A 16,391-nucleotide genomic window follows, 5' to 3' on the forward strand; every position below is an offset into this window, starting at 1 on the left:
GGAAATAAAGTACAGGAACTGATTAAAATTAATTAGAAAAGAATGTTTGCAAAGTTGGCCTAAAGATAAATGTAATCAAAACAAAAGTCATGGGCAATGAGCTCGGACAAAGCTGGAAAACACAAGAGAGCGTTCATCTAAGGCAATTGTTGTCAATAAATGACTGAGACAAATATGCTGTTGTGTTAACATTGAAGGTGAAACAGGATAGAAATGAAGACATTGAGGTGCGCAGGAGCAAGATGGAGTGCATTCGTGCCCTAAGTGAAAAGTCTTCAATCAATTCACATTACCCGCTACGACGTACAGATCGGAAACGTGGACACTCACAAAACCAGACATTACACAAAGAAGTGTGGGGATTCATCTTCTTGGTTCTTTCGGTAAAGTCACGTAGAAGGGAAATAATAAAATAATAAAAATAAAACATAATACAATAATTCTCACATAATAAAATAATGACGCTGTATTTCAGACGCTGTCTTTCCGACAGACCTGTTCTTCACCTGAAGACGGCTGCTTGCGTTGTGGCCGAAACGTCGTGAGAATTCTTTTATGTTTTATTTTTATTATTTTATTATTTCCCTTCTACGTGACTTTACCGAAAGAACCAAGAAGATGAATCCCTGCAGTCACGAAAGCTTTCAATCGAAATTTAAGTGTGGGGATATGCACGTAAAAAAATCACATCGACGAACTGAAACAGTATCGTGTAGATCCGAGAATAAATACAACTTAGACATAATCATACTAACTTTGAAAAAAAAGTAGGTGGGTTTGGGCAGGACGTGCTGTTATGGGAAGATAACCGATGGACGAACCTCGTGATGGAGTGGTAGCGCCTATTGGAATGAGCACATCTGATTGCAGTTACCTGCATTTGATTCATTCCTGTATTGATCACGTCTCGTTTTCTTCCACTGACTGACCGACGTGCGTCAACAACTCTTTATGCATCATGAGGCCTCCTTTGCCAGTACCAAAATATACTAATAGGGTTTCATAATTAACGTTTTTCCACTTTTTTTTTGGCAACAAAACTGACATCTTTTGCAAGGAATCATGTTAACATTAACCACAATACTTGCAGTCAAATGCAAACAAAAAACAATACTCTGATAATGTATGCATTTTCCTTGAAACTGATTGTGCGCCTTTTGGCGTCATCTGGTCTAACACCATTTGAGACTAGGCTCTAAGAAAAGCTGTCTCTGGTGTGGACCAATCAGTTTCAAGGACAATGCATAAATTATCAAAGTATTATTTTTTGTTTGCATTTGACCGCAAGTATTGTGGTTAATGTTAACATAATTCCTTGCAAAAGGTGTCAGTTTTCTTGCCAAAAAAGGGGAAAAACCCTATTAGTAACTCTTTATGCGGTGGTTTGCGCCGTAGAAGCGATACGCCAATGTACACTGTGGTTCAGGTACCAGGTTTTCTAAGTTGAGGTCAGCGATTGGTAGCAAAATTAAAATCTATACATCATCCAACATTCCATGAAGACAATCTCAGTCGTTAAAATTAACAAGCTATCGTGGTGCTTGCCAATACGTGCGATGGCTTTAATTAATGTAGCTTATGATAGACTTTAAAAACATTATGAATTTTGCAGAACTGAGCAGAAAAAAAGTTACTTGAAAGAAGGACTTACTAGTTAGTTAGTTATTTTTCAATTGTATACTTCTATTCAAACCCATTGACATTCGGACAGTGTTTAAACAGCGTTTGCACGAATAAGTAACATCATATATGTATATGTTTCTGTTATTTACTTCGTATGTGAGGTGTTTTGTGAATTGTGAAAAATCTCGACTTGGTGGAAAATTAAAATTGCTTTAGAATACCATACTAACCACAGCACTGTGTATGTGTGCATGACATTCTTTGAAAACATATTTCTAATTTATATGTGCACAGAATTCTGTCTGCCCCCTTGCAGAACTAATCATCATCCCATTCGTGTAATAGTGATGCAATTGGACCAGAAGCACGTGTGAATCTCGCCAATCATCGTCGCATGTCCCCGATGTCCAGACACATTGTCGCCTCTCTGAACTAAATTAAACTGCACTGATTTGTCATAAGTGCCGAGAAGAAATCCCCAGAAATAACCCAACGAAGCACATCCCTTTAGTCCAATTCAGCAATGCGTGTGCGTGAGTGTGCATGCAGTCAACAAACACTGAGACGGATATTTTTTAAAATTGTCATCGAAATTCCATCGAGTCACTGGCCTTCTTGTAAGCGATCCAGTCAAAGACCCTTGAGATGTCCTCTGGCTGGGACACCTCCTGGGAGATTGGATGGGAGCTGCATAGACCGTCAGGCAGCATGATATTATGTAGGTCATCAATCAGGAAGCGCTGGGTCTCCTGCACGCAAGCACGCACGCAAGCAGACAGGCACGCACATGCTATAGGGCAGCGCAACACGCAGAGGCTCGCATATCACAAGTTCACAATCGCACTTGCACGAGTGCATGATTAAAGATGTGGGGGGGGGGGAAACTTCACTGCCATCATCGTTCATAAACACTTTATTTTTGTCAGTGGAATATGCTATACACGTGGCCAGGATGCTGCCTCGGTGATAATGGTGAGTGCACCGGACCTACGACCCAGAGGTCGCCGGTTCGATCTCCCGGCGCGGCAGCTGAAACGATGGGGCAAGTTTCTTAAATTTCCCACATGCCCCTGTCCACCCAACGGTATAAGCGGGTCACACCACAGTCGATTGACAGGTTTCCTATGTTGGATTACAGTGTACGCACCGTCTTCGCTTCCAAGATTTCTCGCTGGCTTGGAAGAGTAGGCCAAATAATCTCGAGGGGCCCTCCAGAGCTCCTTCTCATGGAGACCATTGGGTCGGACTGCATCTTATACCTTTAATATGCGAGCCAAGTAACTATACTCTTTGGTTCTTTCGGTAAAATCACGTAGGTATAAAACTAAATAATACCTACGTGACTTTACCGAAAGAAACAAAGAGTATGGATTACTGCAGTCACGAAAGCTTCAAATCAAGCAAGTAATTACGTGCACGGTTTATAAATTGACAAAACATACAGTAGTAGGCTTTTGCAGACGATATGATGGCGGTGGCAGGTCTCATGGCATAAATCTGGCTAGATCATTTCATCACTTAACCCAACAATTAAATTGCGGATTATAAATTGGTTATTACGCTCGCGATATGTGTAGCACAGATTATTTACGATCGATGCACATTCTAATAAAGTGCCATGCCACTGTCACACTGAGACTATTTGCGTGAACAAAACAATTCAAACGAGACGGGGGGAAAAACGAGACTTAAGAATGGACCAATAAATCAAACAGTGGCGCAGAAATGTGGCAATTCGTTACGTTTGTGGTGCTGGTGAATCGTTACATTCCTGTCGCACACAATAAGATAACGTTTTGGGGCAATGGCTCTATTTCTGTTTGCAAGTAGAAACAAAAGAGAGTTTGATTTCTACTTTGAGACCGTGTTTTACAACGTGGAATCTCGAAAAGTCTGTGAAATTAAGAAATGACATATTGTGCATATGGATGAGTACTGGAGTGGCACTTGGAGGTGAGGGGCCAAGTTGAAGATCCTAAGCAGATGGTTGGATTCTTTAGAGCGGACCTTTGGGGGTCAGATGTGAGCAACAGCTTGGGACCTGGCAAAGGAAGGAAGTGATGGGAAGACGCCGTAGCATCAATCTCATTGGCCTTGATGGCCTCTTGACCTTGACATTAATTTATTCTGGATATCAAAATATAATGAAGATCCATTTTTATGCATTCACATTGAAGAGTAAGCTAATTTTAAAATTATAATCAGCTTAGCTTAAAGGCACATTTAATTTATCTCAAAGCACCGATTTAATACTAACTCGTCACGGTTAATTTTTGTACATGTAAAAAATGTTTTTGCAAACAGCAAACTAGACAACAGTATCTAAAACCCGTATGTACTGCGATATTAATCGTAAACGACTGGGGACCATTGTGCATCGCCTCAACAGGTTCGCCTACTCGCACATATCGGCAGCTTATCACGATGAACAGGGGGGTGACCTATGCATATAAGAGCAAGGCTCAAGCTCTAACAGCTGGAAAGCCTGAGCCGGAGGCATTTACGCTGCGAATATCGATGCGGCGTAACTTCACCGCCTCCCCGATCCGACGCTTGGGTCGGATTTCAGCATCTTTGTGCTGAAATAATTTGAGATAAAAGAAAAATGTTTGGGCTTCCTGCAAGTCAATGGAGTTCACGTTCCCGCCACTAATTGCCCTTGAAGAAGGCTTTTGCGTGAAGTTTAGAAGTAGCAAAGCATGTTGATTTGACCATGGGGCATCGTTAGGCCGATAAAGTTTTTCTCTCTTTCAAGTCTGCCATGCCCTGAAGTGCAGGATTTGATATTCGAGGGACTTGGAACGTAGCCTGACCCCAGCTATGTAACGAGCCAGTGCTTGGCACTAATAGATGGAGCTAACCTTTTCCCCTCTGTTCAAGATAGTGGCACCAGGGTGAATAACATCGCACATGCAGGTTTTAACAACACGTGGTTCTAAGGGTGCCTGAGCTAAGTGGTATGTGTATGCCTATCAAGATGTCGCCTGATTCGAGAGCGAACATACGGCAATACCGAACGAACTAAAGTATTTTTTTTATTTTCTCACGCACGCACAACTGATGCAAGCTTGTAAATATCGATGGCAGACCGCTTGACTCATAACCAACCGATCTGAAGATCACACTTCTGGATCTGGTTGCGTCAGCCGACTATTGTGATAAAATTGATCACATGATCAACTCCATCATTGGTTGTTCTGGAGACTGGTCCCACTAAGGATTTATAATTGCTGACAATTTTATTTCGGGCCACCAGCAGACTTAAGTGGTACTGAATACGTGCTATCAAACAAAGATGGTCACTGCATCAGGCGCCTTCAGATGCGCTTCTGAGGCCGTCTGGAACGCTCTTCCTTCCGACATTAGGAAGCCACTGGAGCTGTGCACTTTAAAATTTAGATGTAAAACTATTTTCTTCAGGACTGCTTGTTGTATTTTGTTTGTTGTACTAACTCTGTACCTCCGATTATCATAGTGGCTGTGTGTGGTGCAAAAGAAGTTCAACATACATACAAAACTATTTTGAGCAGGGAAATGTTTCCTTTTGATTGACTTCCAATCGTTCAGTTAATCCTGTTTCTTTTCAATCAATTACCATGACGTACTGCGCACTATAAAACTGGTAACCTCAATGTGATTCCCACTTATGGTGAGCGATTGACATCTGATCCGGTCCCGGGTGCCTCTTTTCCAACCACATGAACAAGCAGGGTAAAGTTTGGTCAGAAAATGCTCTTGCAGCCTCCATCCAGCAGCGTCTTGATGCTAAAAGACCGCAGATTGCTTTATAGAGTGACCCAAGACCAGTTCAGACATCACTCGCCATTGATGTTAACCATGGTTGCGATTCAAACTCAGGTTGCCAGGTTCAAATTTCGGGGTGCCGCCGCTTATTCACCCCAAATGATTAGCTTATCATATATATTTGTTCCGGTTATGGTACAAGGAAGCGCTAATGTATGGCAAGTCATGAGGTGCGTTTGATTTGTGCTTTTATACCACCAAAAGAACCTTCCATTGACTTTAATATTCATGAAGTGCCTTTCTTTTTTGACATGCTGACAATGCAAAATTGGCATCACGGCACCACAGTTTACAGATTCGAATTGCTTATCGCACGCGCTCTCCCGTTGTGCACAATCACAGGCATTGGGGGGAGAAAGCACTTAATTTAAATCAACAAATGAGGTCAGTGATTGATCCATTGGAATGCAAAAAAGCGGTGATTTCTATCAGAGCTGACTTCAGCCAGTGAAGTTGTAATTTGAGAGCCAAACAGCTGCCCTGCACACGCTGCTGGGTCTTTGAGAAATGCCGTGCACCGAGAGGTGGCTGCGTGGCTCTCAAGGGGCGTCGGCCTCAAGCTGCATCACAGCCACCACGATCTGGCACCGCTCAGGTCCTGGGTGCAGAATGTTGGCAGCCACTTGTCATGAAACTGGCTTCTTGAGTTTCAGCAATTCGACGGCGTCAGCCCGGTCGCCAATGTTCGCACAAATGCCCCCATCTCGTTAAATTTGCCATTTCACTTCAAGTAATTTCGGCTCGTTCTACTTCTGAGGACTGAATCATTTTGTTTGGGTGCCACGTGATGATTGCCCTCTTCAGGGCATATAAAAGGTGCGCCTCCCCTGTTGAAGGGTTTTAGGACTATGTCTGCTATATCGTCTTCCAGAGAGCATTCTGACACGAGGTAATGTTGCACTGCTCACGATGAGAGGTGAGAATGGGAAATGTGTTCGTCTCTTTGCAAGGCACTCATAGCACAGTTAAGATATGCACAGGCCACACGTATATGAATTTGTCATTTCACTGTCAACTGAGGGCCTCCTCCATGCCCTGTGGGCTGTGCAGGTTATTAGACCATTCTTCACCGTGCTGGTCAGTTCAGGTTGACGAATGTGCCCTCTAATGCCCACACAACGTATATTTATTTATGTATGTTGAAGATGATAATTGTTTTTTTACCCTCTTATCTGGCAACAAAACTGACACCTTTTTACGAGGAGTCATGTTTGCATAGACCACAATACCTGCAGTCATAATGCAAACCAAAAACATAACTCTGATAATATATGCACTGTCCTTGAAGTTGATTGGTCCACACCGGAGACAGCTTTCCTTAGAGCCTAGTCTCACATGGGTTGGACCAGATGACGCCAAAAGGCACACAACTGAATGACAATGCACCATCAGAGTATGAGAGCTCGGGGTTAGCATTTACACCATTGGTACCTCATTTGCCAGTAAAAAATATGATAATTGGTTTTTTACCCTTTTATCTGGCAACAAAACTGACACCTTTTTTTTTGGCTCTAAGGAAAGCTGTCTCGGGTGTGGACCAATCAACTTCAAGGACAGTGCATACATTATCATAGTTATGTTTTTTGTTTGCATTATGACTGCAGGTATTGTGGTCTATGCAAACATGACTCCTCGTAAAAAAGGTGTCAGTTTTGTTGCCAGATAAGAGGGTAAAAAAACAATTATCATATTTTTTACTGGCAAATGAGGTTCCAATGGTATGTTGAAGTTCTTTAGCACCGTACGTAGCCAACCACGCTGCCTTTTGTACACGGTGATTACACTTCCAAACAATACCCAGTCTCAAGCACGCTTAGCTCCTGAGATCTGACATTCATAGAGATTCGGTCACAGGCCTATTCAATTTCTAATTAATTATAATGTAATTCAGAGGAGAACAAACACGACAAAAACACGTAGATAAATTCCTGCGCTGGTATATATTTCATTCTCATCGCATCTCAATTAAACAGCTATATAGCCCCCTTAAGGATTATGTTGGCAAGATGTGAAGCAGGATTTTTATTTATGCCCAGACTGGGGTCAAATGTCATTGCTACATGAAAGTAAATAAACAAGGTTTAAAGGCAATTAATTTTTTTTTTCTCATTGGCTTGGAAGACACCCAAATTTCAGCAGTGGTTTCAAGCAATCCTCCGGCATTTATCATGCGTGAAAGTAAATGCGCACTAAAACTGCCTCTGTTGATGTATATCGTGACTTTTATTCAAAGGTACGATCCACAATTTATCTAAAATATCAATAGAATTTTTACGTCTTAGCTTTTAAGTTGACATTTAGATTTTTGGATTAAAAGCAACAATGTGGAAATTACCTAAGTTATGATCTGATCTATGTTTCCAGGCTGTAGGCTGTGAAAAGGAAAAGTCTGGTATTATTAATATGTGCAGCTTTGTAATGTCTTAACAAAGGCAGAAAAGTTAAACAAAAGAAACCATGCCCCTTACTTTAACTGTTATGCCAGGGGATTGAACCGGCCACCACTCTATTGCAGCCCCCTTTGTACCAACCATTACCCCACCAGAGCTTCATTGGTAATATCAATGCCATAATCAAATGGAGAAAAATATTTACGTGTACAATAGAATAAAAGTCTTTCAATTATAGATCTATAGCAATAAAAAAATGGATGCTCTTGTTCATGGCAAGGGCATGAAGCATTGTCAACGCTAACCATGTCTTTTTTTTTCAACGTATTCTATTTAAAAATAAGCATTTGAAGTCCAAACTCGTCATTGCAAAGTTAAACGTTGACAATACGGATCGATCGCCTTCACAAAGTTACTATCGCAATGTCTCAACACAATAGAGAATTAACCATGAGCGTAACGTGCATACAACCGCTTTGTATTCTCTTCTGAATCCATTAATTACGTGTGTTGTGTGACATATGAATGGCAGATATGTCTAAACATATGCCTACAACACGTACAATATGTTAGCTATCATGAATTAATTGAACTATAATTAAATTTAAATAATGTCAAGTATCATGCGTTTTTTTTAATAAGCTGCAACAAAACACAACCTTAATAGTAGCCCATGCGTAATTTCAATTTGTGATCCATTTTTTTGTAAAATTAATATTAAATGTTTTATACTACATCCTATAACTCGTAATTTATATTTCGATTTAAAGCTTTCGTGACTGCAGGGATTCATCTTCTTGGTTCTTTCGGTAAAGTCACGTAGAAGGAAAGTATTAAAATAATACAAATAAAACATAATAAAACATAATAAAATAATAAAATAATTCTCACAATTGTGAGAATTATTCTCACAATTGTGAGAATTATTTTACGTGAATTTACCGAAAGAACCAAGAAGATCATAATTTATACAGATTTGTTTAGTCCCAAAGCTGAAAACTTGTTTCTACTTGAATATTGTTTTGGTGAAAATTGCTGGAGATTTCCCCAATGGAAAAAGCAAAGCATTTTGAAACAAATTTAAACCTCTGTGAAAATACAGGGTGCTTCGAATAAATGTTGACACTTCTGAGAATTTGCAATAATACCACGACAAATGTTCTGCCTGTGGGCTCTGGCCACCATCTGGAGAAGATTCCAGACATATGCGTTAACAATGATGACTTTTTGAAGCTATTAACATGCATTTGTTATCATCTATAATAGAGGGTTTTTTTTCGGTTAGATCGCATAAATATATAAATTTGTTATCATGTTACAGTGTATTATCCGTTCTTTTTTCATTAAAAACACAAGTCCCATGTAAGTGTTAACATTTTTTGAAGCATCCTGTATATCCCATAATTCTACTCAAAGAGAGAGTGAAATACAATCTTCAAAATGAGATACTCAAGGTGTCATAGTGACCTCATGTTAGATCTATTGGGAAGTCACATCTCTATGCAATACTTTAATTAAACGCAGAAACAGCATTCCTGATCCTGTTGAAAATATGAAAACTAAAGGATATATACGACATGCTTATTGGAGAGCATTCCTACATTGGTTAAGGTAAAGCAGGTGATCTGGGTTTGAATCCCAGTCAAAGCTAAAATCAGTGGAGTGCGAAATCCAAAAGCAAGCTTGTGTCCCCCCATTCGCCAACACGGCCTTGACCGGTGTGGTGAAGTATGGTCACACAACACTCATGACCGAACAAGTCGTGAAGAGGCCTTCATCCAGCAGTATGTTGAAAAAGTGCCCTCAAATATTTGAAGCATTATTTATATTGCTGTAACCCGTATTCCACATCTGCCCATCAGTTGCTGAATCAAACCTGCCTATTTGTTATATTCATACGATAAACACTGACACACAAACATAATCACGCACTATACACCTCTGATTAGCAACATGCATACAGATAAAGACAAAGATCCCACCGATAGAAAAAGAGACTGTTGGAGCAAGTGCTGTTAGCGAGTGCCTATGGAAGCTGACATGACACACGAGGTAGTGGTGTGGCCAGCACCATACAAGGTGTCTCCCTGTACCATTAATTCATTTAAGGCCGAGTCGACCTACGGAAGGCCCACGCACCGGTAAAAATATTCGTCTCAACCGTTAGCGGTGAGCGGGAAGCATTCTGGGTCACCGGGTCGAAGCGCAGTGCGCTAACCGCTGCCCCACCGCTCCCCACACACACAGACGCATACACAAAGACCCCCCCGGAAATCCGTTAACAGACTCTTGGGCAAGTGCTGTTTGCGTGCACCTATGAAGGTCAGCACGACATGCCAGGGGTGGGTGGCCAGCACAATGCCTAGCCGCCTTTGCCTCCCTAAGTGGCAATGTTTTCACACTGCACCAGGTACTCATTTGAGGCCCAGTTAACCTAGAGGATGCACAGGACCGGTTCAGAAAATCATCATTGGTCTTGATCGTGAGCGGAAATCGAACTCGGTCATCAGGTTCGTAATGTAGTACGCTAACTCCTGCGTCACTGCACCACACACACACACACGTATACGCAAAGACAATCACACACGCACACACATTTATTTATTTCTTAGCGCTCAGCTCTAATTGTGTTTGCGTTGCCATGGTTGTGTAGTGTCTCGACTCTAGAGACACCCTTTGTCATCTCGCCGCCATATTTACAAGAACGTAACGCACCGTGCATTGTATTGCATCGCCTTTGTCTGTAATTGACTCGGGGGAGTTGTTGATCGATAGCGTGGGTCTAAATGAGAGGAGAGTAATGGGGTGGATCACGCCTTTAAAAAAAAGACTCACGCTCGTTCCGTTTGTGATGCCATTGTTTCCGTGGCCATTTTGGGATTATGCGTTGAGATGATTGGCCCGTGAACCAAGACTTCAATTCCCTTGAAGTCCACTTTATTTGTTGATTCATTGACATCGACGAGTTCCAAAATAGTGCATTCAAAAGATAGTTGTGCCTTTTCAAGATGTTATGGCCCTCTGGACTTTCACATAATCCTGAACATGATCTGTGACCGTAGGTGATTGCGTGCCAAAGTACTCATTAAACATGTTAACGTTTATTGGAATAAAGTCTCTGGCAACAGAGAATTAAATATCAATTCGCTATAATCAAGCCTTTCCTTATCAGAGTGAACAGGACAGTGAAACTGAATGAACATCGCACGTAGGTTTTCACAGCCAATATGATTATGATTCATAGTTCGATATTTTTGATGTGGCCATGCAATGCTCTGAGTAAATCTGTGTCGTTGACCCAAAACAGCCAAACAAATGTAATTCTCACTCGTACATGCTTCTAACGTGCCAGATATTGCTGTTTCAGCTCACCAGAAATTTGAAAAACAATACACAAGACCGAATTAAGCAATCATATTCGACGTAAGATTCAAATCTTGCTCTGCTGATGTTTGATGACGTTTCAAACGAAACGTCGTATCCAATTGTTAAATTTGATTGTGAGGATTGTTCTTCAACTTACCGGTGAGCTGAAACAACAATAACTGTCGCATTAAAAGTGCATGTTCGAGTGACAATTCGATATTTTTTGGCTGCGCTGGGTGGTGGAGGGTCTTAACGACACACATTTTGGCCAGATCATTGTGACGTGGCCTTACCCAGAAACCTATTACGAATCGCACACTGCGTCTTGAGGTTGCCATTGGCAGGTGATCAATACGATTTCCGGAAAGCGCGCAAAGGACACGCAGACACCCTGAATGACGTGAGAGACCTTGGCACTGGGCGTGGCCGTGGTTGTAAGGGGTCAGCGACCTCTGAACCTGCGATCCAGAGGTCACCGATTCAATTCCGTCTTCCAGAGCGGCAGTTGAAACAATGGGGGGGGGGGGGGGGGTGTGCGAGTTCCTTGAATCCCTTTCACATCGGTCAACCCAGCAGTATCGATGGATACGTCGATGGGCAGGTCGGCTGTGGAAAAGTAGGCCAAGGTAACCTCGAGCAGTCCCCTCAAGAGCTCCCAAGAGTGGAGACCCTTCTGACCAGCAGTGGCGTGAGCGAGGAATTTCACTTTCACCTTTACCTTTAGAAAATGTCTTGACTGGTACGAGGATATAAACATATGACTTTGAATATAAGAATACAGCGCTCCACCTCATTTATGCACCAGCTGTCAGAGTGAAGATATTATGGATGGCTGGCTGAGCATTCTTTGAAGCTGCTTTTTTTCCTTTCCACCGTGCATCTGTTAAAAGCCTAATTTATGACTTTTGAAGGTTCATTATTATGCGTGGACAGAGCAGCAATCAATACAGCAAATTAGATGTCATGCGCACAACAGTGTACAGTAATGGCAGTCCCACCAGTGGCGCAGACCTCGGGCTCAACGCGTATTAACGTACCATGTTCCAGTGAGGGTAGAGGAAATCCGTCCCCAGGTATTCAAAGTAGTGAGCGAAGCCTTCCTTGAGCCAGACGTCCTCCCACCACATCGGTGTGACAAGGTCACCGAACCACTGGAGAAATCAGAAACCGGCCAATTTCAGCGCTCGATTCAGAAGGCAATACACACACACACATAGTGCAAAAAACATAATTTGCTGTCCATGCTAAACAAAGACAAGAATATCCCCCCACACCTGCCCCCCCCCCCCCATATTCACGGAGGCTGTTGGGGCAAGCGCTCTTAGTGAGCATCTTTGAGGCCAGCACGGCGCACGAGGGGATGGCTGGCCAACACCAAGCCCGGCTGCCTTTGTGTCCCCAGTGCTGATGTATTCGCACCCCACCGTGTGCTCATTTAAGACTGAGTCGGAGAGGAGGCCCAGAACCGGTTCAAATATTCACCACAGTTATCGGTCGTAAGCGGGAATCAAACTCGGGCCGCTGGGTTCGTGGGGAAGTTTGCTAACCACTGCGCCACCACTCGCCACACTAAGCTAAACACACGTACGTATTCACGCGCACTCTCCCTATCATTTACATGCAATGCAAGAAGCACGTGGTGCTCTGTGAATGGCACAGGGATCAGCTGTCTGACCGCAAAGTACGTCACCATAACTTATCCGCCGATAGGTGTTATATTTTGGTGCTGATTTAACACCGTTGGCAAACTTTCCAAGTCAACGTAAGGGGAATGAGAGAGGAAGAGTGAAGCAACACTTTGAATTATTGTTGGACTGCCATCAGGAAATGCTTGGCTTCTGGAAACTGAGTGAAATACATGTTCTGAATAATAATATATTTGTAATTAAAGTGTTGTCTTTTGTTGCCTCTCACGTTTTGCCCCCCCGCCATCCTCCCACCAGACCCACCCACCAACCCCCTTCTAGCCCAATGTCGTATTTTATTTATTTTCATAAAGCATCTTGAGATACCGTTGCATTCAGACACAATACGAATATAAAATAATTCTCTATGTTGTTGCTGTTGTCCGCGACTCAAATGCCCCATGGGTAGCCCTGAGCCAGCGATGGAAATTTCACATTTTTCAATGCCACGGCCGCGTTTTGGCGTCACACAAAATAGCACCGAGTTTATTGACCCCTTGAGGGAAGATGGGCTGGGTCAACCGCCAACCGTTATTTGAACCCAAAATTTCTGAAATGTAAGCCATGTGCTCTAATGATGGCCTCCGTGAGTATTAATCGTTTAATAGATGAAAATGGCTATTTTAATAATGAGTTATCGCTGTCCCCTCCTTGATTGATTGCAAATCTGCTCTATGGAAAGGGGAGTAGCGTGGCAATCATGGCTCGCTCTGCCTGCCTTCACGCCCCATATCTCTTGGACCGTTTTACCAATCTTGACGAAATTTAAGGGATGGCTCTGCGGTGCAATTTCTCTCGCAAGATTGATTTTCAGGTCAAGAGGTTAAGGTCACAATGCTTGCTGTACGTTGGCCTGTGCCCAGGATATATCGAGAACTCCTGGACCAAATGCGCGTGACAAATGCTGGGATGTCCTCGGCCCAAAGAGCTTCAGCTAGGATTTATATTTTCGTTTTTTAGGTAAAAATGCCAATGACGGTCGACATCAGGATGCTAACAAAGACTGTCACGGAGAAGTGCAGAGGTTACTCTCAATTTAATGGCATTACTAACATCGCACGAGTGTGCTACACGGAAATAGAAAATTACGACCGATGCTCCAATTTTCTTTCTCAGTAGCTTATTATTCAGCTGATATAATCCTTTCGATATGCATTCGGGGGAAATGTCGGCAACATTTGGCTACTTCTCAAGATAAAGCTCCATTGTTTCAAATGCGTTCACGCCAACCGCCGAGCCCAGCCAGAATTCGTAATGCACAAAAGGATTCATCGGCAACACGTAATCGTTTGCAAACAGCCATTCTGTATTGCTGCATCATTGACGAAAACGTTGCCCACACGTACCCATCCTTCAAAGTGCTGAACTGATGACAATGTGAGGGTGCCAGGCATCTTGGCTGTATTGTGGATGGGTCAGCACATTCGAAAAACCCTCTTAGGGACCAGCAGAGGTGGGACAAAGTCATTGTTATGCAAGTCCAAGTCGAGTCGCAAGTCATCAAATTCATGACTCGAGTCTGACTCGAGTCCAAGTCACATGACTCGAGTCCACATCTCATAGGTGGGACAAAGTCATTGTTATGCAAGTCCAAGTCGAGTCGCAAGTCATCAAATTCATGACTCGAGTCTGACTCGAGTCCAAGTCACATGACTCGAGTCCACACCTCTGGGGACCAGCCGGTTAGACGGAGTGTGTCGCTCAGCGACAGTGAGCGGGCCTCAGTGACGGTGCCTTGGGTGCTAAATCGGAAACTCGCCTTTTTTCATCCCATCACATTGCTGGCGGTGTTTCGTGCACTGCATCGGTTCTGTGGACATTGACGGCCGTTTTGGCCCTTTTTTGTGTGTGTTTGGGTTATCGATGTTCCGTTGTATGTGTTGTTCGAGGTACATTTCCCAACCCCTGTCACTGGCCCTACCCCAACCCACTCCTTAACCACTCCCACGTGTCCTCCTTACTGTCACCATAGCTACACCAACATGTTTTTAATAACCCCACTCTTTATTTTAACCGCTATCATATAATTTTATATTTATTTTAAGGCGCCTTGGGCTACGGTGGTATACACACCTATATCTAGATACGATTGTTCGTTATTGCTTTAGGATGTTGTTGCAGTGTTTAAGCGCTCGCTAAATGCAGCAGTTGGATTCAACTCCTGCAGGTGCTCGCAGTGGTGCTTGGCAAAAGTTTGAGAGCTAAGAAGCGTTCAACGCGCCGTCCGACCCGGAGCACGACGCTTGGACTGAGTGTGGCTGCATATAACGCACGCGCTGCACATGCGTTGAAATTGTCGGTATACGAAAGAATAAGGAAATAAGGCCAAAGGCACTGATGTAAAGCGCTATACGGAACTGAACTCTTTTTCTTCATACAAACTAATTTAAAAGAATCCCAGACAACAGAATGTAATTTATGTCTGGCATGCGCACTTTTCACACCCTAAAGGGACGCTTTTACAAATGTAACAAATTTAGTTACACGCTGAATAATATCCGCCACTAAATAATTCAACCGGCATGCATTTTTAAGCACTTCTCGCAAGTCAGTAATTCATATAATTCTATTTTGAACTGACTCTACTTAAAAAAAACTAAACTAAACGCATAGGCGTGAGTCGTTAATGCAATTCCATGTCCGTGCTAGGATTCAGGCCGTCAGACAGAGCGAGAGAGAGAAAACTTCACGCCACCTCGTATGGGTATCTCCTTGGTAGAAATAAAACCATTCTATCTCCACTGAACCCCACTTTCATCTCAAATCACCCAGTGCAGCACGCAGACCCTGAGTCCCCTGATGGCGCTCGAAAGAGCTGCATCCTCGGCAGCAGAGGTGTCACTGCAGACCAAGTGGTGGAAGCCAGAGGTCGCAAACGGGTTTTGATTCCTTACCCGTACCCGGCCGACACCAGGGTCGCAAACGGGTACCCATACCCATACCCTACCCGATACCCGGCTACCCATACCCGGCCGGGTATCGGGTAGGGTACGGGTATGGGTACCCGATTGCGACCTCTGGGATGAAGCCATGTTGCAGGCACGGGTGGGTTGATTCTAGGACCTTGAATTGTGAGAAGAGACTAGACGTTGGGAAATGAGTGACAAACGGTTACTCACCAGTGACTCACGGACTACCCGTACCCGTACCCGGCCGCACCAGGGTCGCAAACGGGTACATGTACCCGTACCCGGCCGGGTACGGGTAGCCGGGTATCGGGTAGGGTACGGGTATCGGGTACCCGGTTGTGACCTCTGGTGGAAGCTATAAAGCCTCCTTGAGCGAGGGCATGAGGACTGTTCCCCTCTGTTGCTCTGCAGTCTGCAAAACACGGCGTATTCATAGCGCAACGGATGTTTTAAAAGGTATCCCGATGAGAAGCTACGTGCCAATAACTTTGGTTGTCGCGATCCTTAATTGACCATCTTGGAGCAGCTGTAGCGATAAGCTAATGAGAGGTTTAGAGTTGCATGAAAAAATGCCGGCGGGGAGATTTTTTTTTGTTTGTTTAATGACAAAACAG

At 43.3% G+C, this 16,391-nt stretch overlaps 1 protein-coding gene across 1 annotated transcript in view; it reads right to left on the reverse strand.

The window, feature by feature from the left end:
* TRHDE (thyrotropin releasing hormone degrading enzyme) overlaps positions 1–16,391 on the reverse strand; it is a 213,440-nt gene that overhangs the window by 68,880 nt on the left and 128,169 nt on the right. Inside the window, exons 5-6 of the mRNA XM_078601407.1 lie at positions 12,221–12,334; positions 2,235–2,372 (exon numbers count right to left, since the gene is read on the reverse strand). Of these exons, the coding sequence (XP_078457533.1) occupies positions 2,235–2,372; positions 12,221–12,334 (252 nt within the window). The remainder of the gene's footprint in view (positions 1–2,234; positions 2,373–12,220; positions 12,335–16,391) is intronic.

Source organism: Lampetra planeri, chromosome 16 (genome assembly GCF_965212315.1).
Source record: "Lampetra planeri chromosome 16, kcLamPlan1.2.h2, whole genome shotgun sequence".
Lineage (NCBI taxonomy): Eukaryota > Metazoa > Chordata > Hyperoartia > Petromyzontiformes > Petromyzontidae > Lampetra > Lampetra planeri.